Source organism: Athene noctua, chromosome 14 (genome assembly GCF_965140245.1).
Source record: "Athene noctua chromosome 14, bAthNoc1.hap1.1, whole genome shotgun sequence".
Taxonomy (NCBI): Eukaryota; Metazoa; Chordata; class Aves; order Strigiformes; family Strigidae; genus Athene; species Athene noctua.
Window position 1 is genome coordinate 18,973,565 of NC_134050.1, and position 26,608 is coordinate 19,000,172.

The following is a 26,608-nucleotide window of genomic DNA, read 5'->3' on the forward strand; positions in this document are numbered from 1 at the left end:
AGCACAAAACAATTAACATGTTATAGCTTTAAAGTAGTAGAAATATTAGCTACCAGAAGTACTGCTAGAAAGGCGGGTATCATCAAAATGTTAACTCATAATTGAAAGGGTAACTTTTGACAGCTGTGATTGTGGTATTTTCTGTTACAAAGAAATTTCACTTCAGTTCAAAAGGAGGCTGGACAGGTACTTGGAAGACAGAGCACAATGGGGGTAAGCAGACAAATCCCAATAACCTCACAGAGTCCCCTGGACTGAAAATACTTGGAGACTGAGAGAGTATCTGGGGAAGTATATGTGCTTGACCGGATGGTGCTCTTCCCTTGGGCAGTCCTTTAATATCACTGCTGGAAATAAAAAACTGAGCTACCTCAACCCTTGGTCAGAACCAACACACCTTTTTACATGTTCTTTTTTGAAGAAATGTGAGGCATTGATTTTTCAATTTAAATTTCATTCATTAAACATGTAATTTTCCACATCCATGACAAGAATGAATAGATGTCATATTCTAACACGGTATACTGTATTTTACAAGACGTGTTGTTCCACTAAGACAGGATACAGAAGGCTCTAAACCTTCTGAAAACACACAGGTTTTGCTAGATCCTTTCTAAAATAAATATGGCTATCAGTCCTAGTATTCTGAACAATTTTTCTATCATATTCTATTTACAGACATCCTTCCTAGCAATCCATAATCTTCATGGTTTACATTAAAATACTGTGCTTTACTGTTGCATACTGTTAAAAGGCAACTCTATGTACTCCAGAAGTTGCTGCATTTCAGTGCTTGACAGTGAAATTCTTAACCCAGTTTGGGGAAAATGCAGAGGTGTAGAACAAAAAGAATTACACAAAATGCAAATTTATTACAATGAAAAGTATTTCTTTAGGCAGGAGAAGCAGAGAGGGGTTTGAATTAGGTGAATTCTCATTTAGCATAAGCATCAAAAAGCTACATGAAGTTCATCCTAAATGTAAAAATAGTTGAGTACCCGTGATAAGCCAAAAAAAAAAAAAAATTAATTCAGCAATGCATCTCTGTTTTCTGTCCTTGCACCAAGAGGAACAGTGGGGCATGGATATACACAAATTAAAAGAAAATTACTAGATATGACTTAATAAAAACTGAATTGAAAAGACAAATATATAATCTAGGTTTAAATTTCTTGAGTTACTGACATTCCCATTTGTTATTTTTCTCTGATAAGCTTTAGATAAAAACAAATACACTGAAGACACTCCCATATTTATAGAAAGGGACACCTATTGCACTCTGACCATTTTGCGACCCCAGGCGATCGTTCCTGAAAGAGCTGGGGTTTTCTGGTCAGTGTCACTTAAGCACAACATATTAAACTAGACAGAAATGGGCATGAAGGATCAATTAAAACAATTAGGTGATTCCTACTTTCCGGTCAGATGTTCTGGACAGCACAGACGTATGGAAGAGGAGTGCTTTTTGCCAACAGGTAACACCTCATTGGGAAACAGTATTGTCTACATGACCTGAATAAAACCAGAAGAATTCTGTAGTCATTTGGTCACTCTTTTTAAGAGTAAAAAATGTTGCAGCTTTAAAGCAGTGAATATAAATTTCAGGTAGACTTTGCTAAACTTACCTGATACTTTGTGCTCCTAAGATATATTCTAAGATACTCAAGCTTCATATAACTCCATAAGCAAAAATAATTAAAAAATTCAAAGTAACGATCTGAGTCTGGAAGGATATAAGCAAGGACATGATTTTACTTCAGTAGTTCCATCAGCTTCAGAGGGACTGTTCAAATGCTTTAAGTAGGTATAGAAATATCCAACATCAAGTGCTGGAGTTGTATCTCTTTTTTTTATGATTCATTTCAACTTCCTAAAATCCGTCCATTCAGATGAAAAGCGATTACTTTCTAAAAATGAAAACTGATCAAAAGACTCCATATAGTTACAAAGCTGGCTGGAATTTTGTCACACAAAAACAGAGCCAAAAAAAGTGGGGACTTTTACAAGTTGGGCTTTGAAGACTGTGGTGTTAAAAGTCTCTCCAGTAGCAAGCTGTCACTTTTGCAAACAGATTGAGCTGACTGAAATAATAAGGTAAACCTTTATATTAACCAAAAAGAAGATGGAAGAGTGTTTCCCAAGCTAGGAAGCTAGGGAGCTCTCTTCTGCTTACAGTAAATTACAGTAAATTGCTCTGACTACAATTATTGTTTCACTTTCCTGATGAGATAAAATTTTGAGGTTACCAAAAATAAATGGTTAGGATGCTGTTTACATAATTAATCTGAGTAAAAACTTTACTAGCTTTTTCTGCTATTTATATTTGAAATGACAATCAGAATGAGCAAACATGCTGTTAGGAGACCTAAATCCATTTTTTTCTCTTCCATTTTTATAGTTTTGAGCAAGGATTCCTGTTCTACCTGGGGTGGAGGGCATTTTTCAACCTTTGATAAATACCAGTATGACTTCACCGGGACTTGCAACTATATCTTTGCAACTGTATGTGATGAAAGCACCCCAGACTTCAACATTCAGTTCCGGCGTGGGCTGGACAAAAAAATTGCAAGGATCATTATTGAGCTGGGACCTTCTGTTATCATTGTTGAGAAAGGCAGCATTTTTGTCAGGAATGTTGGGTAAGATTATGCATGAAGGGGTAAAATGTGTTTAAAGAAGGGAAGGATTTATATAACAGTTGCATTAAAGAAGACTAGGTCATATCAAAAATTAATGAACAAATTACAGAGGTTAGCACACCTAACTGGACTCTACTCCCATTTCTTCCTATCAAGCATTCACCCTTTCTAGATGAGTATTTAATTTGAAGCTATTTGAAACAAGCTTAGGGCACATTTGTGTAGGCAAAGGGATAAAATAACCTTCTCGGACTAAACCAGTTCTCACATTGAAACAATATCTCCTAGATACTACCAGTCTGCTTATCCTTTTCTCTGTTACAAGCACAGTTGAAATGGCTTATACTCTTTAGTAGATATTAGCTGAAATTCCTGTGTTTTGCTTAGATTTTGATTTCAGACTTAGATAACTCTGAACCTCTGTGCTAAAGATAACACATATATAGGCTATAGGAGAAACTTTGATCTATACAGCCAACAGAGAAGTATTGGAGAGGCTTACAAAGAAGTCTTTGTGTATGACACCACTGACTGTTCACGTTACTCCAAGTATGTCCAGAAAACAGCTGTTTTACTGAGGAATTACACTGATGGGAAACGTTGGGTTCAGCATCATTCATTCTTCTAGACAAATTGCTCCCATACAAGGAAATTTCTTCCTCCAGGGAAGTTTTAAGCATTTTTATCAGATAGACAGTGTTGAATTTTTGTCTGCGAGTACATGCAGATATGAGAAATAATCGACTGTGGATTGTCTGTATCTGATTATATTTACCTGGGTACAATAACCATCACAACAAAAAGACAACTGGCAGCTGTACCTTGAATTAGCAAACTGTATTTAGAAAAACTTCCTTTATTAATTTATATTCCAGGAAAGCTATGTAGGTCTATGGGCCTAACCCAATGATCTGCGTTTTAAATTTTTGTCCTACATTCACAAGAACCAAATGCCGTGACTGACTGGTTCTAGTGTTGCACATAGCCCTGATTAAGTGGAAGGCTGGCCTGGGCAACTTCATAAGGTCCCTTCCAACCAACTTCTCTATCATTATATCACATAGTTACTGAGTAAGTAGCAAAATATATTTGTTCTTTCACATTGTTAGTTTGTAGCAGTAGAATTCAGCTCAAGGATGAAAACCTAATTCTGCTACAACACTCTGGTTATGGATTTCTCTAACCTTGTCACTTTTAATATACAGCCCATATTAACAGGCTGTACTCCATAGAAGCTCTTCAGGATAATCCACAATAGTCCTACCATGCAAACTGTATAATTACAAGTTCTGGAAACACATAAGCTACACCCTAATAAAACCAAACCAAGTGAAGATGCCCAGTCCTGTGCAAACATTTTCACTATGCAACCATCTCCCGGTGATTTTTCTATGAAACCACTGACATTGACTTAAAATCAACAGAGATTTCAATGTATCTTGAAATGTTAGCGAGAAAGGAAAAAAATTCTATTTCATGGTGCTGCAAGTACTCAGACTGTATGTGTATTATAACTAAAAAAGATAACTGATACCTGCATGATATTGGCATGAAAAGGTCAGTTTCTCTTCTCGATTTGTTACAGTGTCATTAACTTGCCTTACACCAGCAATGGAATTCAAATAGCACCTTTTGGACGCAACATCCGTCTGGTGGCCAAGCTGATGGAGATGGAGCTAGCTGTCATGTGGAACAATGATGACTATCTCATGGTTGGTCAAATATTCTTGTAAAGAAGAGGAGAAAATTCTCACTGACTTACTGGAATGACAAGTTCTCATTAGACTTAATGGGGGCTTTTTGCGTGTGTTTACTATTTGAATATGTATTCTTTTCCTGCTTCATCCATTCCTTTTGAAATGCACAACTTTGCTTTTAATACCTTCACGTTCCTTTCACTTCCAGCATTGGCAGCTAATTAAAGTCACCAACGCTGAGCTTTGTGGATGCTTTCACAGACTTTAAACTTTCCTCAGGCTATTCCAGCAGCTACAAGATTTTGCTAAAGGGATGTTGAAGTTGTTCAAAGTTGTGTAGAATTTAATAGTGTATGCCATAGTTTTGTCATTTTTACCCTGCTTCCCCTGGACATCTTTTGGTTTCAAACCCATGGTGCTCCTATCAGCTCCTTTCTTTCTTTCCTTTTTTCTGAATCTTTTCATGTTGTCCCTCCAAAATCCCTGATATTTTAGAGAAGAGGATACATTTTCTCAGCGTGACCCGTGATATAAATGCCATGAAAGAAACTGATTTCTAAATTGGTAAGTTTGCTAAAACAGGGACATTGTTATGTAATAAATTGTCAGGGAGATTCACCAGCATTACTATCACAGATATAACAGGAAATGCTACTGTGATGGGTGCACACTATATTCTTCACATAGTCAGATTATTTCTGATCTACGGTTTTCATAACAAATCATTGATTGTAGCCAGTAGTAATATTACCACTTCACTTTCCAGAGCAATAGATACCTGAATAACCTTCTTCTGAAAAAAATATTTTCTTCCTGTAACCTTCAATTTCTTAAGAGAACAAACCTGAAACTTGTGCTCTGTCAACAATGATCAAGGAAACACCATCATTTCCTTTTCTATTTTTTCTTGCTCCTTAGAATATTATCCCCCCCTAAATTCTTTGCAAAAGTCTTAGAATCGTATTCTGTTATTATATCAAAAAAAATCACAACTATCACTATCTGCCTATTGGGAAAAGAAGTTACTGCTTCCAAAACTTTTCCTCCAGCCAGATCAGTGAAATTAATGAGAAGGATCACCTTTAACTGAATTCTTTAAATTTAAATTCTGAATTTAACTGGATTCTTAAACTGAATTTGTTTGAGAATGGTGATAGTGTATAGATAATTTTACTTTGGGTGATCCTTTTAAATCTTTTGTTTTATTTTATTTTAGGTTTTGGCTGAAAAAAAGTATATGGGGAAAACCTGTGGAATGTGTGGAAATTATGATGGTTATGAATTGAATGAATTTGTGAGTGAAGGTAAGATCTAAGGGCAGGTCAATGGAAGAAGAGCTAGTTAAACTGAGTCAAGGTGGAAATTTAATACTGTATGAACATTGCTCACTCAGTTTCAAATTTGAGTAAAGCACGTCCATAGGTCACCAACACACCTGTTGTATGATTATGCACACTAATATTTGCTATGATAATATTGTGTACTCCTCAGACAAGTGATAAGAACTCATATTTTAGAAAAAAGTGGTAAGGATCACAGTTGCTCTCACCTAACTTTCAGAACAGTCTAGGCTCATAGCAAGGCACAGTGAGGGAAAATATTACATTAAGCAGAAGCAAGAATGAGGTTACAATAAAAAAAGACAAACAACATCAACAAGTAGTGTGTCGCAATAAGGGTGAATCTTTAGAACAAAATAGTTGGTGCTGTGGTCTTGACCTCTGTGCTATATGTGGTTTGGGGGGTTTGCTTCAGAGTCACTCTAATCGGGTGTGTTGAACTCATGCCCATGAACAGTTGGAGCTCATTACACATGCTCTTGGAGCACATCTGGCTTGGTTTCATCTTAAAGAATCTCTGTAGGTGAAGACCACTCCACACTGGAAATCAGATTGTATGGAGTGGGGATGTTTGGAAGATGTACTTTAAAAGCACACTGCTAATATGAAGTACAGTGCTGCTGTGGAGATATTAAAATGCACAGTAAACTAATCTCACCTCATCACAGACAGAAGCAGTTTTCTGTACACGTCACGGTTCTAAAAAGTATACAATATTTTTGGGGTTGTGATGAGTTTTCCCCTGTAGGGGAAAATATAAGAATGAGGGATGAGGAGAAGAGGCATAAATTAACAGCTAGCAAAAGATAACACAGCTCTCAGAAAAGAGTAGCAGCTGATATCATGTAAGGTAGTAATGTGATAGATTAGGAAACAACTCAGAGAAAGGATCAAGGTGATAAAAGTATGTTTTACTGAATAGACTCCAGGTAAAGCACAAAGGAGGTAGTTGTTATCATCAGGAAGATTAATTAGTAGGACCTTTCACAGTTAAAGAGTAGAATCTCAGTTTTGCTACATCACAGTAACAAGGAAACAAATCCATGTGGGCTTTTTCCTGACAAATTATAACCCTTCGATTTACAGGTAGATTGCTGGATACATATAAATTTGCTGCTTTACAAAAAATGGATGATCCATCAGAGATCTGCCTGTCTGAGGAGATACCAACTTCCAACGTTCCTCACAAAAAATACGTAAGAAAGATCTTGGCTTTTCTGCAACGTGATTCTTAACAGAGGTGGAAAGAGAGTTAGAAATGAACCAGAGAGGCAGTGGAAACTGACTTTCATTAAAATGGATAAAGTCAAAATTTATATAGGATGATATGAGAAAGAAAAGGAGTTCTTTGCATTTTGAAAAATGCCCGTGGGCATTTTTAAGGCTGGATTTATATTGCTCATATAAACCTACCAGCATTTAGTTCACAGCTTTCTGAAATCTGATGCAGGTCAGCACAGGAAATTCATCTTCACTGGTTTCCAAGTTTTAAAGAACTTTTTATTGAACAACTAGAGACCTGACATTATAAGCTATACAGACTTGAAGACATTCAACAATGCTTTAAACATATTGCCATATAACAGCGCTCATAACAGGGACAGCCACTATCAACTCCTATCACTTCCAGTCCTAGATGAAAAGAAGATCAGTGTACCTGAAACATGATGCATCCTTTTGGTAGAAGCAAAGAACAAAAGGGCTTCTATTTCTTAGATTTTGCGGATACAGGAATCAAATCCTACTTAGGATGATCCTGTTGTTTCACTAGGAAAACTCAAATTTTCATTCCCACACTGATTTTACAGAATTACTGAGTGATTTAGCTTGGAAGGCATCATATCATATAATGTAGCCCAACCCCTCTGTTCAAGCAGGGTCAACAAGAGCAGGTTGTCCTGGCCAATGTCTAGGAGGTTTTGAGTAACTTCTGAGTGGATCTTCCAGGCTGAGGAGATGGAAACTCTACAATTTCTCTCAGTAACCTGCTCTTTTTTCTGCTTAGGAAGTCATAAAGTCATCATATACTTAAAATATACCTAAAAGTCACCATATACTTAATGTCAACCCTAATGGCTGTCCTCTGGAAAGCATTTCACTTTGCATAGATCATGCTCTTTCTTTGGTTTTGTTTGTTCTTCCTCACAAGAACATGATCTTTAGTAATTCTCATGTACTTACTTGTATACAGTATATAGGTTACTAGTAATTAAAGAATGCTTTAAAAGTTTTCTTTGAAATAGGAGATTTTTCTTCCTTTTTCCTTAATAGTTTCATCTTATTTTTCTAGCAACACAAGAATTTCTTAGTGTGAACATAGAAACCATTCCCCTTGCTAAAACATTTAGCTTTCATACGACAGAGAAAGAGCCAGCTAGAATCCTACTGAGATTCTCCTTTTCCCAGAACAGAAAAACAGAGAAACATTAGTTTTGTAGCATCTCTTTTACAAGAGCAGCAAGAGTAAAGGAGTTTCTATGGGCACTGAGGAAGATACTTTTCTGAAGAAGACGGTTGTATATATTACTTGTATTCACCCTGAAAAATTGCTCCGATCTGGTGGAGAACTTCTGTTGGCTGGGAGGTTTAACTTTTTTATGTTGTTCCTCTTTGAGACCTTATACTGCAGTAAGCCACATGATAGGCAATACAAACATATCAAATGTTTGCCTAGAGGGGAATGACTGTTGCTATCTTCACATTGAGGATGTTTGTTTTGGAACGGATTTCCATGAGACAACATACTTCCTGCCTTTAATGTTCTCAGCCATTTTTAAGGGTCCTGAAAGAATGACTGAATTTTCAACCCAATGAGAAGTGGAATTAACTCAACATATCAAGATCCTTCTAAATATTATACAACGGATTTATATTCCCTTATATTCATGAATTTCTCATGTATTTTAAGTTAAATACATAGTACTAAACTGTAGGGGGAAAAAAGGCAAACAAAACAAGAAAATTATAATAGGGATACTGTAATGTGTTTTCCATAGTGGGGAAACACTACTAGGAACAATTTTCTTTCTCTTTTTATTTAGGCCATGATCTGCTCTCAGCTTCTTAACTTGGTATCACCAACCTGCAGTGTGCCAAAGGATGGGTTTGTTGTTCGTTGCCAGCTTGATATGCAGGACTGCAGTGAGCCAGGACAAAACAACTGCACTTGCTCTACGCTATCAGAGTATTCAAGGCAATGTGCTATGTCACACCAAATGGTGTTCAACTGGAGAACTGAAAACTTCTGCTGTGAGTTCAAATGTTTTATTCACAGAAGATTGTACTTAACTTTGCTCTATCTAACACACAGAGAGAATGATGATTAACTGGAATTTAAATCAGCTGATAGAAAAATTTCTACTGTCTTAAATCAAACACATCATTTTCTTAAGAGAACAACAGTGGTCTTTCGTAAAGCATTAATGAGAAGAAGGGAGCATGAAATGTAGCTCCTACGACTAGATCAGTAGCCATAAAAGAAAGAAATATCCACCAAGTGAAAACTTGAATTTCTCAGACTTCTGACAGGAGGCTGTTCTCTCTTAGTACGGTTTTTAAATTATGGTACTTAGCAAATTAGCCAGTGAAAAGCGTCAACTTTTAAATGGCATCTGAAGTCTTTGAACCTTTTTGCTAACAATTGCCATAGCCCCTTCTATTCACAGGAGATTTTCAGTGGTCCTTTTTCAGATGCTCAGCCTTCTTAATTACAACTACTCATTGGAAGTAAATAGGAAGCAAATTGGAAGAAAATCTTCCATTACTCTCCACGTTTTACATGACTGGACACACTTTTTTTCAATTGCCTGCTTGTTATCAAAGTTCTGATTCACTTTTTGCTGTCTTTTTGAACCTACTTGAAACTTCAATCTATAGTCAACGTTATGTAGCAGGATTCATTGTTTTATAGAGAACATATTGATCATAAAAAAATTAAAAGTATCTTACACCGTCATTCTTTCTAAAACAACTCACACATTAAATTACACATTAAATTACCAGAGATGCAGCTCATGTCAAAAAAGACGAGCTTTCAAAATTACCTTGCTTAAGCATATTATTTAATCAGAAGCATATCATTTAATCATACTTTTATTTATCCTTTATATGAATATATAGTGATGGGCAGCAAATTCATAAAATAAATTGCTTGACAGGAATATATTTCTCCTTATCCCTTTATTCTTATTCTGTTTCAAAAATCTTTAAGATTGGCTATCATTTAGATTTTAGCATAAGAATAGTGAAATCCCATATGAATTATACTCCTGAAGTCATTGTTTGCCATAGTCTATGGTCTCACCACTGCTACTTACAAGGCTTTGCATCATTTTGCCATCCCTCTATCTACAGTGCCGTATTCTATTCTCTTGATCTTCACATATTGGTGCCACTCTTCATTTTTTGTTTTGTATTTAGCATTGAGTTTCTTTCATTCTTTCATCATACTTACTGAAAACGTTCCCTGATAAGCTCCCTCATGATCCCTGACACTTTAAAATTGCACCTCTTTCTAAAATAATTTTTCTCCTCCTCTTCTCCAAGGTTACCATCTTACATAAATCAGCAATCTATTTTATTCTTCAGTTGGCCTGCAATTGGGTTTAATCCTTAAAAACTGTAAACTCCTCGTGGCATTTTATAGATTCAGATAAATATTAGTAAGACACTGTGTGCATTCACAGGACTGTACAATAATTTTTACTAATTGCAGTAAAGTAATAGCCTAGTTTTCTTCAAGAAATAGCAGTTTTTGTGTTGCCCGTTGACCATTACTAGGACTGGTAGTAAAGCAATAAAAGGCAAATCTTAAAAAAACAGGGGAATGGGAACCCTTATTTCCCAAAAAAAACAAAGGTATGAATCTAAGAATTGTCAAAAAACCACCAAATATACAGAGGTAATTAACTTTTTAATCTTCGTTATTTCTTTGTCAGCCTCATCTCTAACTACCTTTATTTCCCTGCCTCACTTATTTTTACTCTTCCAGATAAGGAAAAAAAATCTCTGCTTGTATTTATTACATAATAAAACATGTTCTGAGTTTCATATATTATAATTGCTAGGTAGCTGCATTTTGAAAAGCAGATTATGTCTGAAAAGCAGAGACTATACAGAAGATCAAGAGTTATATTCTTTAAATCCTTCAAGTACTACAGGAAATCTGATTTGTGGTAGTTTATTAGGCTGCAGTATAGCCTGTTTGCCATTCTTCAAGCTTCTGAAAGGATTTTCTAATAGATAGGGCATGAAAAATTAATAAAAGCTGGAGTGAATATGATGGTAATGATGAATACTGAGATGATGAAATGAGTATTGAAGCAGGATAAGAGATTATTAGTGCCAGAAATCACAAAGTCTTCTCCGTCTTAGGTGGTAGATGAGAGATTATTCTATGTTTACACTTTAAAAATCTCAACACTTTCACTGTTTGTTGCAGCTGTGGGAAAATGTTCTGCTAACCAAATCTATGAGGAATGCGGTTCTCCGTGTATTAAAACCTGTTCCAATCCAGAGTACAGCTGTTCCAGTCACTGTACCTATGGTTGCTTTTGTCCAGAAGGTACCATTTCTGTATTCATCATATCCTAAATGGCCCATACAAATGTTTTTGGCATATATCCAGTCAAGTGGAACAGACTTCTTAATAATGAACTAGCAGTGCATTTCAGGGCATTGTGCTGCTAGAACTGCCATATCTCAGGTAATAGAATATAACTGGAGTCTCGACTAGTCATGATCCTTAAAGATCTTTGGTCACTATTTGCATGAACAGAGCTGTGAAAGCATTCTTCCCACAAGACTGTGATACATGAGGGGATAATTATATGCTGGCTGACTAAAGTCCTGTACAGTAACATACAGTGAGTAAGCTTATTTCCTATCCCAAAGAGATATCTAGCCTTTCAGGGCATCAGCAAGAGGTAGCATACCTCAGAGAAGTTTTGCAATATTATGGGCATTTTGTAAAATCCCTTTAAAATAGTTCAAGATTAATTTCCTACAAAAATTATAATTATGACTATCATTTGCATTGTTTCTTGAAATCTCAGAACCAAAATATCCTCCAAGGTTACTGTGACATGGGTATTTACATCAATATCATCACCGTTTTATAGCAGTCGGAAGTAATGTGTTGTGAGCTACATATTTAAAACTAGACTTAATACTCTAGGAAATAGAATGTGTCCGTTCTTCAAAATTCCCAACTTAATTGGAATGTCATAGCAAAAACAAAACAAACAAACAAACAAATATCATTGAAGCTTACTGGTATTTCAAATTAAGTTCAAATTTTGAATTAAGACAATTGTCTGAACTTTCATGTACTGAAGTAGCCAAACAGTGCTATCACTTGTAAAGAGTCAAGTTTTATTTTAATTAAGAGAAAATGTCCTGCATGTTATATCTCTAAGTATGGGCACTGGCTGTGCAAGAATAGCATTCTCAAGCTAATTGTGGAAGGCATTCAAGCTCTACTGCTAAGTAAGGACACAGAAAATATTTTGTTTATCTGCTTTGGCAGGAACTGTTCTTGATGACATCTCGAAGAATCGAACATGTGTTCACATTAAGCAGTGTCCATGTACATTGAACGGCAAAACCTATGCTCCTGGGGAGACAATGAAAGCAGCATGTAGAACTTGGTGAGCAGCAACAGCTACTTTCATGAGAGGATGAAGAGTATCCTGACCAAGCAATTGGAAAAATTAGTTTTCCAGAAGGCAGCTGCAAATGTGTCATACCATCTCTGAGGCCACCTTCTCTGAGTGGCACAAATCATATATTTGTAACTAAAGATGTATAAGTCTAATTTCTTCATTAATCTGTACAAATATATATGCTCCTTCAAGCCACACAAAACAGTAGCATTTTCATCTCCTTTGTGAAAGTGGACATAAAATCAGTACAAAACAAATATCCAGTATTTACACTTTATTTCTGGCAATCTCAGCATTTCTGATCACCAAATCAATGCTGAAAACCAAATTTCTGGTTTGCAACATAAAATAATTACTTAAGACAATATTTTTTAAATTTTGATTTTTTTTTCAAAAAAAATATGGAATAATCTTTTTTGGTGTTACTTCTCTTGTTATCATAATTCTAATAAATAAAATAAAGGATAAATAATGGAATCTGATCCTCAGAACTGTAACAATGAACGCACTTTCCATGTTTACTCTATTCAGGAAAGTTTACTGATGATCTATACAAGAGCTCAGCAACTTTGAATTAAGATGAACAACTTCAACTGGTACAGATAGACAAAGAAAATCAAAGCCTAGAAAGTATAAAGTGGTACAAATTACATCTTCCATTACTACGAAGTAGCTGAGTATTTAGAGCATAAAGAAAAGACATTTCAAACCAGCAGAAATAACAGTTCAGAATGTGTATGTAAGTTATACTGTGTTCACTAACCAATTTTGCATGTTGATCAGCTACAGCAAAACCTCCAGACAGGAGGATCAAATCCTCTGCTGGTAAATAGTGCCTTGGTATGAGAATAACCTTACACAGAATTTCTTGTTTTCCTCAGCAAATGTACGATGGGTCAATGGAACTGCAAAGACTTGCTCTGCCCTGGAAGGTGTTCACTGGAAGGAGGCTCTTTCATTACCACATTTGATTCTAGATCATACAGGTTCCATGGCGTTTGCACTTATGTTCTTATGAAGGTAATTTCCTACAGTCTAGAAACTCATACTGTCAAATGGATATATTTTAGTCTGCCTTTGGTTTCCTAATGGAACAGAAACTGAGGTTTTCCTACAATACACATTTACTCTAGAAATATTTGTTATTCTGTCACAAACTTCCCTTTTCACTATCTTCCTCCAGAGTTCCAGCCTGCCACACAATGGAACACTGATGGCTGTGTATGAAAAATCTGGTTATTCTCATTCTGAAACATCACTCAGTGCTATAATTTACATATCTACGATGGTAAGTACTCCCTCCACAGGTTCTATCCAGCATTTCAGTAACCAGATTAGCAAAATATTTAAAGTCATTGCTAAAAGCCTGAACTGAAACATTACTGGGGATAGATACTAAAGATATGTTTCAGTTCACGCGTACACAATAAAGATCTCAGTTGCCACATCAACTCAGGAAGTTGGAGTATTTTCAAAGTGAAAACTGAAAGCAGCATGGAATAAGACACGAGGAAAAGCTTGAATCAATCTTTTCCTATTGTATAGGTCACTGACAACACAGTTACTTAAGTTAGAAAACATATAAATACCATCAGTACAAATAATTACTTCTGATTCCATGTCCTTTTCTTACAGGACAAAATTGTGATTTCTCAGAATGAACTCCTTACTGACGATGATGAACTTAAGCGGCTACCTTACAGATCAGGTAAAGAAAAAGGGAATACACATAAAAGTCAAATTACATTAGATGTCTGTTTTACACAATCTAGCAACTTCTCTCTTACAATTGCCAATAGAGAGGAAGGTTAAAATATTTCCCATTGCACCTGTTCCTCTGGGGAGAGTTGTGTGTGGAAGGAGAAGACTTGTAGACAGAATGCTAGAACACTTACGTATGCATTAAAATCATTACTTTGCAATATCCTATGGATCAAAATCTCTATTTCTAAATATCCTTGTTCTTATAGGAAACATCACTATTTTCAGACAGTCCTCAATGTACATCCAAATGTATACAACCTTTGGGCTGGAGGTTGTAGTGCAAACATCACCTGTGTTCCAAGCCTATGTGAAAGTTGGATCACAGTTCAAAGGAAGAACCCTAGGTAAGAAATCGAGTCCCCCTTGTGAAGGTGAAAATGTAGGTAGTGTAATTTTGAAAGCTTAGTACTTAACCTTTAAGGAATAAACTTTCTTATCTGTATTCAAAGAAAAAACAACAAAAATACTTGCATTAGAAAACGATATTATTTTTGCTAATAACATTAAAATTAATCAAAGAAATTAGATGGGTGACATTTTTCGTGTGTAATATAATACTGTTTTTCACAGGTGTGTCTGTTTCAATATGTGCTTTACTACACAATGAAGGGGCAACAAATTAGTCTGTGTGGTCTCTACATCTTGGAGCACAATATTCTTTGATCGTAGTGCACGATCACTGTAACACAATGAGTCTAAGAATCTAAAAGCTTCTCAGGTGATAAGCACCAGATGGAGATGTTTATGCTTATTGCACAGCGACATTAGCCACAAAGGCATATCCTGCATTCTCGTTATCTATGGGGAATTACAGAGAGGCTTTAGTTTTTAAAAGGTCTACATATATGTTCTTTGTCATTACAGATTTTATATACATAAGAAAACGTGTAACAGCAAAAGTATTTCATGTTCTTTCTCTTTTACATGATTTAAGGCCACTAAAAAATCCTTCATTGTATAGAAGTGGACAATCTTAACTTGAGAAGGCAGAGGATCAGTGACTGAATGTGTACATAATTAAGATTTTCTAGCTACTTGATCTATAGAATTCATTGACACTCCATGTAGAACTTCTGAATCATTTTTTTTACTATTATAGAATGAAACACAGGCCATTGGGTACACATTCTTTAATTTTCAGCCATCCCTTGGATTTCTGATGTTTTCAGGTTTGTGTGGCAATTACAATGGAGACACTACAGATGACTTCATGACTAGCATGGATATCACTGAAGGGACAGCCTCCCTGTTTGTAGATTCCTGGAGGGCTGGGAATTGCCATCCTGCTTTAGAGAGAGACACCGACCCTTGTGCTTTGAGTCAACTGAACAGTAAGTAGATGATCCTCTTGTAACTGATCTTTCCAGCTAGCTTTGCCTGACACTGCCATAAACCCATATCAGGGGAATGAGAGAGTTTGAGAGAAGCAGAGACTGAGATGTTTGAACATCACAAATTCTGTCACCAAGATATCTCTGATTTCTAGAATACATATCTAGTGAAAGCTTATCAGATCCCATTATAGATCAGATCCCATTATAGAAATCTGGGACTGAGATGATGAATGAGAGGGTTTTGGTGATACTTCCAGTGAAATTGCAATGTCCAGGGATGTCAGTGTTGCTCAGCAGGACTGTGACTGAAATCCAGGCTTTGCCTTCTCAAGTTGCTATTGCTATTGGTCTTTTTTTTTTAAAAAACTTTTTTTTTTAAAAAACTTTTTTTTTTTTTTAACTACTGAGTTATTTGAAAAAAAATGTAGTCTGCAAGATAACAAGCTAAGAAGTTGTCCTTTTGTTCAATCCATCATTGCCAAAAGTTCAGCTAGATTAGTGTGTCCACAGGGGTTTTTTAATTTCTTTTTATTTATTTATTAATTTTTCATTTTTTCATTTCCTTTTCCTAAATTTGTCTGTTTAATGTCCATGATTTACTTTCATCATTAGAAATATCTGCTGAGACTCACTGCTCCATTCTTACCAAGAAGGGCACAGTGTTCGAGAAATGCCATGCTGTGGTGAACCCTATACCTTTCTACAAGGTAGGAAATTATGACAGACCTTGTACAGAGGGTGTTCAAGTATGGACCCGAATGTGCTCATGTACACTACCCCACTCATTTGGATCAGAAGTGCATAGCAGCTAAGGAACAAGTGTGGTTTTGAGATTTATGTCTCCACAACACTAAGAGTCTGTTTGTTCATAGGCACCAGTCCCACCTCTATGAATCAGAAGGTATTTTTGCTCATGTTTCAGTTCTCCATGTCAACAACTTTAACTATGCAAAGTATTAATTTTCCCATATAACTGAGCTCATTATATTTGCCAATCTCCATAAAACATTTTGAAAAATAATAATGAAAAGCAGTGAAGCAAAGGCATTTTTTAGGTGCTAAGTATGTTTTATTCCTGTCAATCAGGTAATTATCCGATCTTTTTCATCAGTTTTAGTTATGCAATATGTGTTTCGCATGATTTACCTCTGCAATTCAGCATAGAATCGTAGAATCATAGAGTCATTTAGGTTTGGAAATACCTTTAAGATCATTAAGTCCAACTGTAAACCTAACGCTGCCAAGACCACCACTAACCGTGTCCCTAAGCATCATATCTACAAATGTCTGCTCCGCAGTAACAGAGTAATCTCCATGTATTGGGTTTCAGAGATGTGTGTACCAAGCCTGTAATTACGAAGAGACCTTTCCCTATATTTGTTCTGCTCTGGGATCATATGCACGAACATGCAGTTCAATGGGTTTAATTCTTGAGAACTGGAGAAACAGTATGGACAATTGTAGTAAGTAACTGAACCAACTCTTAATAGTCTGCTACCAGATGAATGCATGCATACAGGTCTATCTGTTTCCATTTAGACTACCCCCATGTTTGATTCACCTATGGCCAAACTGAATAAGAGCAAGAACATATTTTAAAAGTACTTGTCAGTCATTAGAAAATAACTACTTACTGCTCAAGTAGTCCAACCAGCAGGTATAAAAGTCATATTCCCAGGAGCTGCTGACTTCACAGATGTGTCATAACACAATAAAAACCGTAAATGGTAAAGCAGTGTTCTAGACAGTGGGCAGATAATTAGAGTAATGAGGAAAGTAGTGAACAGAAAGAAGATGAAAGCAGAAACGGGATAACAGATAACCAAATTTTGAATATCCTTCTAGTCTGTTTCAGAAAAGGGTTGCTATTTTAAGACTACATGAAAAAGATTACTCATATGCTTTGATGTGAGCATGTGGATGCTTACAAGACTTGATAATTAAGTGAGAGAATAGACAGATAAATAAACCTATACTGTATAAAATGAGAAACAACTAGGAAAAACTCCGTTTAGCAGATGTGATTTTGTTATTAGACAGCTTAGACATTGACACAAATTTTCATAGTTACTCAAAAATACGTTGGTATTTCTGCAAAGCTTCTGTTTGCAATATTTTATTCCAAGATACACAAAGAAGCAGTAAGATATTTAACCTTCACAAAACTTCCAAACAGCTACATGGTAGGTGTTAAGTTCTCATCTGTGATATTTTTTGCTAAAGCTCCACATCCACAGGAAGAGAAGCAATAGGAAGCATTAAGCATTGAAGCTGTTGACACAATATATGCAGCACATTAGGAGCACAATTATCTTTCACAGGGAAGAGAATAAGTAAATGAAGTTTAACACATACTCTTGTCTTGTTCTACAGCCATTACTTGTACAGGCAACCAAACATTCAGCTACAACACTGAGGCATGTGACAGGACATGCTTGTCACTCTCCAACCGAGCCCTGGAATGTCATCCAACTGACATCCCTATTGAAGGCTGTCATTGTCCTGAAGGAATGTACTTGAACCACAAGAACGAGTGTGTTCGTAAATCTCATTGTCCCTGCTATTTAGAAGATAGGAAGTACATCTTGCCTGACCAGTCAATAATAACTGGCGGGATTACCTGGTAAGTGTGTCAACTTTAAAGATTACAAACTGGGAATGGAGACAATGGGTCTTCAATTGTCTCTGTTGAGGGTTAATGGCAGGAAGCAGCTAAGAACTACACAGTCGCTTGTTCACACCACTTCAGCCAGATGCAGAAGAGAATCAGAAGGGCAAAAGCAAGAAAACTTCTGCGTTGAGATAAAGACAGTTTAATAACTTTCTTTGTTGTTAATAAGCAAAGATAAGCTTATTTAATAAGCAAAGCGCCATGTACAATCAAAGCTAAGTAAGGAATTAATTAACTACCTCCCATCAGCAGGCAGATGCTTAGACATTCCTGGAAAACATGAATTTGGCATGCATAATGGTTACTTGGGAAGACAAGCACCATAACTGAATATCCCTCCTTCCTCCTTCTCCACCTGAGTTTTTATTGCTGAGCATGATGTTGTATAGTATGGAATATCTCTTTGGTCAGTTTGGGTCAGCTATCCTGGCTGTGTCCCCTCCCAGCTTGTGCACTCCCAGCCTGCTCATTGGCGGGACAGCATGAGAAGCAGAGAAGGCTTTGACAATGTCCAACAATAGCTAAAATAACATTGTTTTATCAACACTGATTCGGACACAAATCAAAAACATAGCACCATCAGGCTGCTAAGAAGAAAATTAACTCCATTCCAGCCAAAAGCAGCATAGCCTCCTTTACTTTTAAGAGCAAAGGTTTATTTTTTAAGACATTTTTTTTACCCTTTCCTAAAATACAAATATTTTTTAAATGGACAAAAAGCATTTCACTTACCTTAAGCTTGGAAAAGTTAAGGAAAAAATTAGAAAATAACAAGTGAGATCTGATTTCTAGTAGGAGGTTTTGTCAACAGCATCTGGACAGCTATATACAAACCTCTACAAACCTCAGGAATTATTTGGTAGGTAATCATAATAGTGAATGGCCTACTATTCACTTTCAAAACTGATGTTATTTTGTGCTACAGGAACTAGAGACAAGTTGACTCACGTTCCATTTTGAAGGATGGGGAAGGGCTAATAATATAAATGAAACATTTCCAATTATGAGAAACATGAAGTAATTTTGCAAAAAATTAAAACTTCTTTCTTAGGAGAGAATTTAATTGGTTTTTTGTTTGTTTGTTTGTTTTTTTCCCCCTAGCTACTGTGTTAATGGGAGGCTAAGTTGCACAGGCAAACCTCAAAATCCTGCAGGTATGGGTCTGATGTGGTTTACTTAGAAACATACTCTTTTCCTCTATGTTGCAAAATTGCTACCTCACGGTTTCTCCAATGTGTGTTTTTATTCCTTTTTCCTAGAAAGCTGCAAAGCTCCTAAGAAGTATGTGTCATGTTCTGACAGTTTAGAAAACAAGTATGGAGCTGCATGTGCCCCTACCTGTCAAATGCTGGCTACTGGAATTGAATGCGTGAGTTTCAAGTTTCACAGCTCTGGAATATTTATCCTCCTGAGAGAAGAATGTTCTAGTTATTACTTAGAACTTGGCAATGTTCCTTCTAGTGAAAAGAAAGGAGATGTTTGTTCTAACACGATACAGCTAAACAGATTTCCTTTCACAGACTGTGGACACAAAAAAATTACGTATATTCAAGAAGTGATTAAAGTAATTAAACTGCATTAATTAATGAATTAAATTCTATTAAATGTCTAGAATAAAAATCCATGAAGAATTCTTAACTACATGGCTCTCACCTCCGGCACAGGTACTCCATAAGCTACATGTCACTGGAAAATGACAGAACATGTCATTTATGCTTCATCTTCTATTCTTCCCCATCTGTTGCTGATGGTTCCAGGATGCAGGAGACCTAGGCTAAGTGGACTGGTCTGTCCTGACAGGGTTTTCTTATGTGTATTAAGGAAACAGACTAATTCGAAGAATTGTAATAGGCTTCCTTTATAAAGAAACTTCTATTGTCCTCTGTCTGAAAGATTGGTATCAACGAAAGATAATTTTTCCTGATGTTTACTATCTCACACAACAGATATATCTTAAAACTTCAGCGAAACTAGTTCAACTGACTAGATATTAGCACAGGGAAATATCACAAAACTGAAATCAAGTCTAAACTAGAACTTAGTACAGGTTGACTCTTGACACCATTCAGATAAAAGATAAAATGCATCTCACGTTTCTTCTCATTTTGCAATCTGTTGATCTTTACCAGATACCCACTAAATGTGAATCAGGATGTGTCTGTGCTGATGGGCTCTATGAAAATCTCGATGGCAGGTGTGTTCCAGCTGAGGAGTGTCCATGTGAATATGGTGGTCTTGCTTACGGAAAAGGTGAACAGATCCAAACAGAATGTGAGATCTGGTAAGAATCACACAGTTTTCTATTGTGGAAGCTCTGTTTCACTGAACTGTACATCTATGTAACAAAAACGTTTAGTTGATAGGAGAGTAGGAAACAGCAACAGCTGAACAGAAGGAATACAAAGCACAGAGGTGATAAAGAGAAGCTTAACATTTGACAGTATATATGTACAGATAAAAGAGTCATGGTATTGGCTTCAGAGATAATTTCTGCCATATGCATATCCAGGCATAAGGGCATCCAGTAGGGGCTGTAACTGGAAACTACATAAGGTCAAGGGTTAACAGCCCCACCTAAATAAAGATGAAAAGATAATCGTAGATAAAAGCAACCCCCCCAAAAGATTCCTTCCATCTCTTCAGCAACATTCTCAAATTACTTTATTCTCTTTCCAGTAACTAATCTAGTATTAAAAAACCACCACCACCCAAACTACATAAAACAGTGGCATCTGTTCTCGTTAAGAGCAAAAATAAATTGGTTTTATAGTCTTTCTTTCTTGAAAAAAAGAAAGGAAAAATTACTTAAGATTTCTTCTTTATCATGAATCGATTTTCTAGTCAGTCCTTAACTTTTAGTTATGGTTCTTATTTTAACTGTGACTTGGTCACCGTGTACACAAGTCAATTAAATGAACATCTTATCTGTAAAAGTATATCTATAGAAAAAGAAACAGGTTAAGGTGACATTTCTTTGAAATATCAGTATGGTTTCTCTTCTCACTCCCAGCACTTGCACTAAAGGCAAATGGAAATGTGTTCAGAAATCGAAGTGTTCCTCAACATGTAATCTGTATGGAGAAGGCCACATCACCACTTTTGATGGACAGCGTTTTGTGTTTGATGGCAACTGTGAATACATATTAGCTATGGTAATCTGTCTCTTACTGCTTATTTTGGCAGTCTCTTAAGATGAAGAAATAGCTTGATTTAAATGGCTAATGAAAACATCCTTGCATGCATTTACAACTAACAGAACAATTTGAATTTTTATAAATGCTTTATGTGTTTTTATATTTTCTGTTTATTTCATTACTTAAAATGAAAAGACTTCACTTCTCAAACCCCTTTTTTTTTCAACACAGTTACAGCCAATTTTAGATTTAATAACATGTTTAAGTTGTCACTGATATGTATGTATTCTGTACCAGCCAACTATATCTTTTAGAGAACTGTTATCAGTTTGACTACCAAATCAGAGGTTATGACCTTCCAAAACAGGTACAATCAAAGTCATGACATGTTTAAGCTTTCTTTACTTTTTTATGCTTTTATGTTTTGAGTTGGAAGACTCCGGACACAGACTCTACTGGGGTTTTGTGCTTTTTGTGATTTTTTTTGGTTTTTTTTAGGATGGCTGCAGTGTTAATAGACCTTTTTCCTCTTTCAAAATTGTTACTGAGAATGTCATCTGTGGGAAATCAGGGGTTACATGCTCCAGATCCATCAGCATTTACCTTGGGGTAAGATGTTTATTCTGCTGTTATCCAACTGAATAGCTATTTTAAGCCTCTGTCTGCTTCCCTTTTGGAAGCTTTAGCTGTGTCTTTGAAGTAATGTTTTGCAAGCGAAATTATGTGCTAAACCTAGAGCTTCAGTTTTGGTAGGAATTGCGATCAGGTTTTTTTTCAATTCTCATCTCAGTGTTTCAGTCCCTGAACTTCTTGCCTACATAGAAGCCAAAAAAATTTGAACTTTACTGAGTCAGCAGTGAATTGCTCAGTCAAAAGATAGTGATTTCCCCACTCTACCAAACTCAGGAAAACAGTAGTATAAAATTGAGGAATTCTCATCATGGATGATGAACGAAAGCTCTCAAAATTTCTCTAAGTCCAGATAATATATCTAGATCTTACCTGAGATATATCAGTGAAACTACAGCAATAAGCAGTTATCCTCATTTCCACTGCTGTGTGGCAGGTTCCAAACTGGGTACGTTTTACTGTTCTCAGTTCTATGGGACAGTAATGCTCAGTAGTATCACATCATCTTACAGTCAGCCCTTCATTATCCGACAGAGAGAAGAATATGGATGGATGGTATTTTATCCCAAGGAACACTCACTAGGAGCAGTACACATTTGCCACATTACTGACTAACTACTGGTAGTTTCAGCTAGTCAGTGCTGTGGTGAAAAGTGCTGTGCTGTTTGCTTAGGATCCAGTTTCATAATGCATGCTCCAGACAAATCTTTCTGTTGATTTTCTAGACACTGAAACACTGCAGTATGACAGCAGTAAAGTTGTAAGAGTCCACATGCAAGTGGGAAATAGTAAAATACCTCAACACAGAGAGCTATTTGCCCTAACTTGATTATTCTTAGGAACACATAAAAACATACTTCCTCTACTCTGCTGGCTGTATGTAGATGATGATACTATTTACACAAAATGCAGTCAAAATGTTAGCACACCTAACAATGAGGGTGGAAAAATGACAGATATTTTTGTTTCCCATGAAGATTTGCATATTTTGCATACAAAATAATTCCAAAGGGGTAAAAAAAGCCTGCAAAATAGAATCATAGAATAGAAAAGAATTATAGAAAAACTTGGGTTGGAAGACACATTTAAAGATCATCTAGTCCAACCTCCCTGCAGTGAGCAGGGACATCTTCAACTAGATCAGGTTACTCAAAGCCCCCTCCAAACTGGCCTTGAATGTTTCCAGGGATGGGGCATCCACCAACTCTCTGGGCAACCTCTGCCAGTGTTTCACTACACTCACCGTAAAAAAATTCTTCTTTACATCTAGTCTGAATCTACCTTCTTTTAGGGGTAAAACCATCACCCCTTGTCCTGTCGCTACAGTCCTTGTTAAAAGGTCTGTCCCCATCTTTCCTGTAAGCCCCCTTCAAGTATTGAAAGGCTGCTCTAAGGTCTCCCCAGAGCCTTCTCCTCTCCAGGCTGAACAACCGCAACTCCCCCAGCCTGTCCTCACAGGAGAGGGGTTCCAGCCCTCTGATCATCTTCGTGGCCTCCTCTGGACCCGCTCCAACAGGTCCATGTCTTTCCTCTACTGAGGACTCCAGAGCTGGACACAGCACTGCAGAGGGGGTATCACGAGAGTGGAGTAGAGCACAAGAATCCCCTCCTTGACCTGCTGGCCACACTTCTCTTGATGCAGCCCAGGACACACTTGGCTTTCCGGACTGCGAGCACACATTGCTGGCTCATGTCCAGCTTTTCATCCACCATTACTCCCAAGTCGTTCTCCCCAGAGCTGCTCTCAATCCCTTCATCCCCCAGCCTGTATTGATACTGGGAGTTGCCCGGTCTCATGTTCAGGACCTTGCAGTTGACCTTGTTGAACCCCACAGGGTTCACATGGGCCCACTTCCTGAGCTTGTCCAGGTCCCTCTGGATGGCATCCCGTCCCTCAGGTGTGTCACCACACCACTCAGCCTGGTGTCATCTGCAAATGTGCTGAGGGTGCGCTCGATCCCACTGTCCGTGTCATTGATGAAGATATTAAACAGCACTGGTCCCAGTACAGGCCCCTGTGGGACACCACTCATCACTGATCTCCATCCATACTCTGAGCTGCAACCACTACTCTCTGAAGGCAACCATCCAGCCAATTCCTTATCTACCAAATAATCAGTGCATCAAATCCATTTCTCTCCAATTTAGAGAAAATGTTGTGTGGGGACTGTGTCAAAGGCCTTACAGAACTCCAGACAGATGACATCCATAGCTCTGCCCTTGTCCACTGATGTAGTCGTTCCACTGTTGAAGGCTGCTAGGTTGGTCAGGCAAGACTTGCCCTTGGTGAAGCCAGACTGATTGTCTCGAATCACCTCCCTATCCTCCTTGTGCCTTGGCACAGCTTCTAGGCAGATCTATTCCATGGTCTTCCCAGGCACGGAGGTGAGGCTGACAGGTTGGCAGTTCCTAGGATCCTCCTTTCTCCCCTTTTTAAAAATGCCTGCAGTATTTCCCTTTTTCCATTCACTGGTGACTTCACCTGCCTGTCATGACTCTTCAAAAATAAGTGGGAATGTCAAGACACTCTGTAATAGCACAGCATCTGATCTTCAGCAATGTGACACAGAGTAAGGAAAATGCTGAAACTTGACAAGTTATAACATCCAGCTAAATTTTCTTCCAGAATTTGACATTCGTACTGCGAGATGAAACCTTTGCTATTTCTGGGAAAAATCCTGGAGTACGATATCATGTGAAAAAGAATGCCCTTCACCTGATGTTTGATATCATTATCCCAGGAAAATACAACATGACCCTTATCTGGAATAAGCACATGAACTTCTTCATCAAGATCTCTAGAGAAACACAGGTATTGCACAATAACTTCCTCAGTAACCTTTCCTTCAATTCAGATTTGAACGGCATATTTGATGATGGTTGCCTTGACTCTCTATGATGACAAAGGTTTTCAGAGATGCTACGAGCAATTCATTTCCATCATTATCTTCAAAACAGCAGAGATTTTCCTTAGAGGCTGATTTTTCAGTGATTACCCTACTGCATTCAGCTAAGTGCTTCTATTTTATACAACTGCATGGTCTAATTTGATCTCTAAAACATGACAGTTTACATTTTAGAGAAGAAACACATTCATCCACTGATGAACAGAACCTCATGCAGAAAATGCTAAGAATGTATGAGAGAGTATTTGTAGATCACATTCACTACTAAAGCACAGGAAACGCAATAATCAAAAGGGAAGGTGAGTAATTGTCACTTGCTGAACTACATTTCTGCTTTCATTTAATCTAGGAAACGATATGTGGTTTGTGTGGGAACTATAATGGCAATATGAAAGATGATTTTGAAACTCGAAGCAAGTATGTGGCATCAAATGAATTGGAATTTGTCAATTCTTGGAAGGAGAATCCTCTCTGTGGGGATGTCTACTTTGTAGTGGACCCCTGTAGCAAGAACCCTTATCGTAAAGCATGGGCGGAAAAGACATGTGCCATCATCAACAGCCAAGTCTTTTCTGCTTGTCACAGTAAGGTAAGAATTGATTTGCCTTCTTTTTTTTATAGACATAATCTCTATTCTTACAAAATGCTCACACTTGATTTTCTCTTCCCCAAACTGTTTTAATAAAACATATAAAAAATGTTTTATGGCTCTCATTTATGTTAATCTTCAACCTTTTTTTATTTGTACTTCACCAGCCCTTTTTTTAAGCATAAAAGCTAAGTGTGACATTAACTGATTAGTTAAGAATATCAATGTGAGAAACGAATGAAGACAACTATCGGAAATTAGTCAGTCTGTTGATGTTGCCGGATACTGATCAATGCACTGTTTACTCTTTTGAAACTATTTAGCCTTTGTTAGAAAACCGAATGTTAAGAAAAGCCTTGTTCTCAACAGTAAGTCAACAGCATTACTTAGAAGATGCAGATCAGCCCAAGAGCAAGCATCAACTCTTCTATTTGTTTTAAATTGTCCACTTTGTAGAAATGAAAAGATCTCAAAGTTCATCAGAACCAGGCCTTCTGAAGGAAAATCACTGTTTTCAGGAGGTGAAAACAAGTGAGAAATGATGATAATGCTGCAGTGCTCATGTAGATCTCTGAAGGGTGTACAGCTGACGAACGGATGTGGGGGTTTGGGGTGTTTTTAGCTGACTATACATAATATGTTCAGGACTAGTATGAATTTAGAAATACATATCTAGCAAAACATCATCAGTTTCTGTTGTTGATGTGGAGACAACTACGTTCTTGATAAAAAGATTTGTATGAAATGGGATTGTAATTCCTTTGGTAAGTGTTCAAAGGAAATCCTAGTCACTCTCACTTAATGGAACACGTATAGTTTAGCCCAGGGAAAAACACCTTCTTAACAAATAGGCACAAAGAATCCTAGAAAATTCATTCCTTCATTTTCCAATGCAGGTGAATCGTATGCCCTATTATGAGGCCTGTGTTCGAGACTCTTGTGGTTGTGACATTGGAGGCGACTGTGAATGCATGTGCGATGCCATTGCAGTATATGCTATGGCATGCTTAGATAAAGGGATCTGCATTGATTGGAGGACCCCTGAGTTCTGTCGTAAGTTTCTTTAAGCTCTCTTTAAACAGGTTTAAGAGATGATGATGATGATGATGATTATTGTGAGTATATTAATATGGCAACATAGGTAATTTCTTAATAAGCACCTCGTAAGATATATTTTCTTTATGGAGAAAGAGTTGGCTTCAGTCACATGGATTTTGAAATCTGTAGTTTTCACCTGTGCTA

The 26,608-nt window shown here is 37.0% G+C and overlaps 1 protein-coding gene across 1 annotated transcript in view; it reads left to right on the forward strand.

Moving 5' to 3' along the window:
- The first annotated feature begins 1,372 nt into the window (after positions 1-1,372).
- MUC6 (mucin 6, oligomeric mucus/gel-forming) overlaps positions 1,373-26,608 on the forward strand; it is a 31,713-nt gene continuing 6,477 nt past the window's right edge. The window contains exons 1-24 of the mRNA XM_074918646.1: positions 1,373-1,475; positions 2,399-2,639; positions 4,225-4,351; positions 5,553-5,640; positions 6,763-6,872; positions 8,718-8,925; positions 11,117-11,239; positions 12,203-12,323; positions 13,220-13,358; positions 13,522-13,626; positions 13,974-14,046; positions 14,309-14,446; positions 15,272-15,433; positions 16,049-16,143; positions 16,767-16,899; positions 17,810-18,059; positions 19,209-19,261; positions 19,367-19,476; positions 20,237-20,388; positions 21,118-21,259; positions 21,740-21,850; positions 24,498-24,683; positions 25,127-25,366; positions 26,263-26,419. Coding sequence (XP_074774747.1) covers positions 1,373-1,475; positions 2,399-2,639; positions 4,225-4,351; positions 5,553-5,640; positions 6,763-6,872; positions 8,718-8,925; positions 11,117-11,239; positions 12,203-12,323; positions 13,220-13,358; positions 13,522-13,626; positions 13,974-14,046; positions 14,309-14,446; positions 15,272-15,433; positions 16,049-16,143; positions 16,767-16,899; positions 17,810-18,059; positions 19,209-19,261; positions 19,367-19,476; positions 20,237-20,388; positions 21,118-21,259; positions 21,740-21,850; positions 24,498-24,683; positions 25,127-25,366; positions 26,263-26,419 — 3,367 coding nt within the window. The remainder of the gene's footprint in view (positions 1,476-2,398; positions 2,640-4,224; positions 4,352-5,552; positions 5,641-6,762; positions 6,873-8,717; positions 8,926-11,116; positions 11,240-12,202; positions 12,324-13,219; positions 13,359-13,521; positions 13,627-13,973; positions 14,047-14,308; positions 14,447-15,271; positions 15,434-16,048; positions 16,144-16,766; positions 16,900-17,809; positions 18,060-19,208; positions 19,262-19,366; positions 19,477-20,236; positions 20,389-21,117; positions 21,260-21,739; positions 21,851-24,497; positions 24,684-25,126; positions 25,367-26,262; positions 26,420-26,608) is intronic.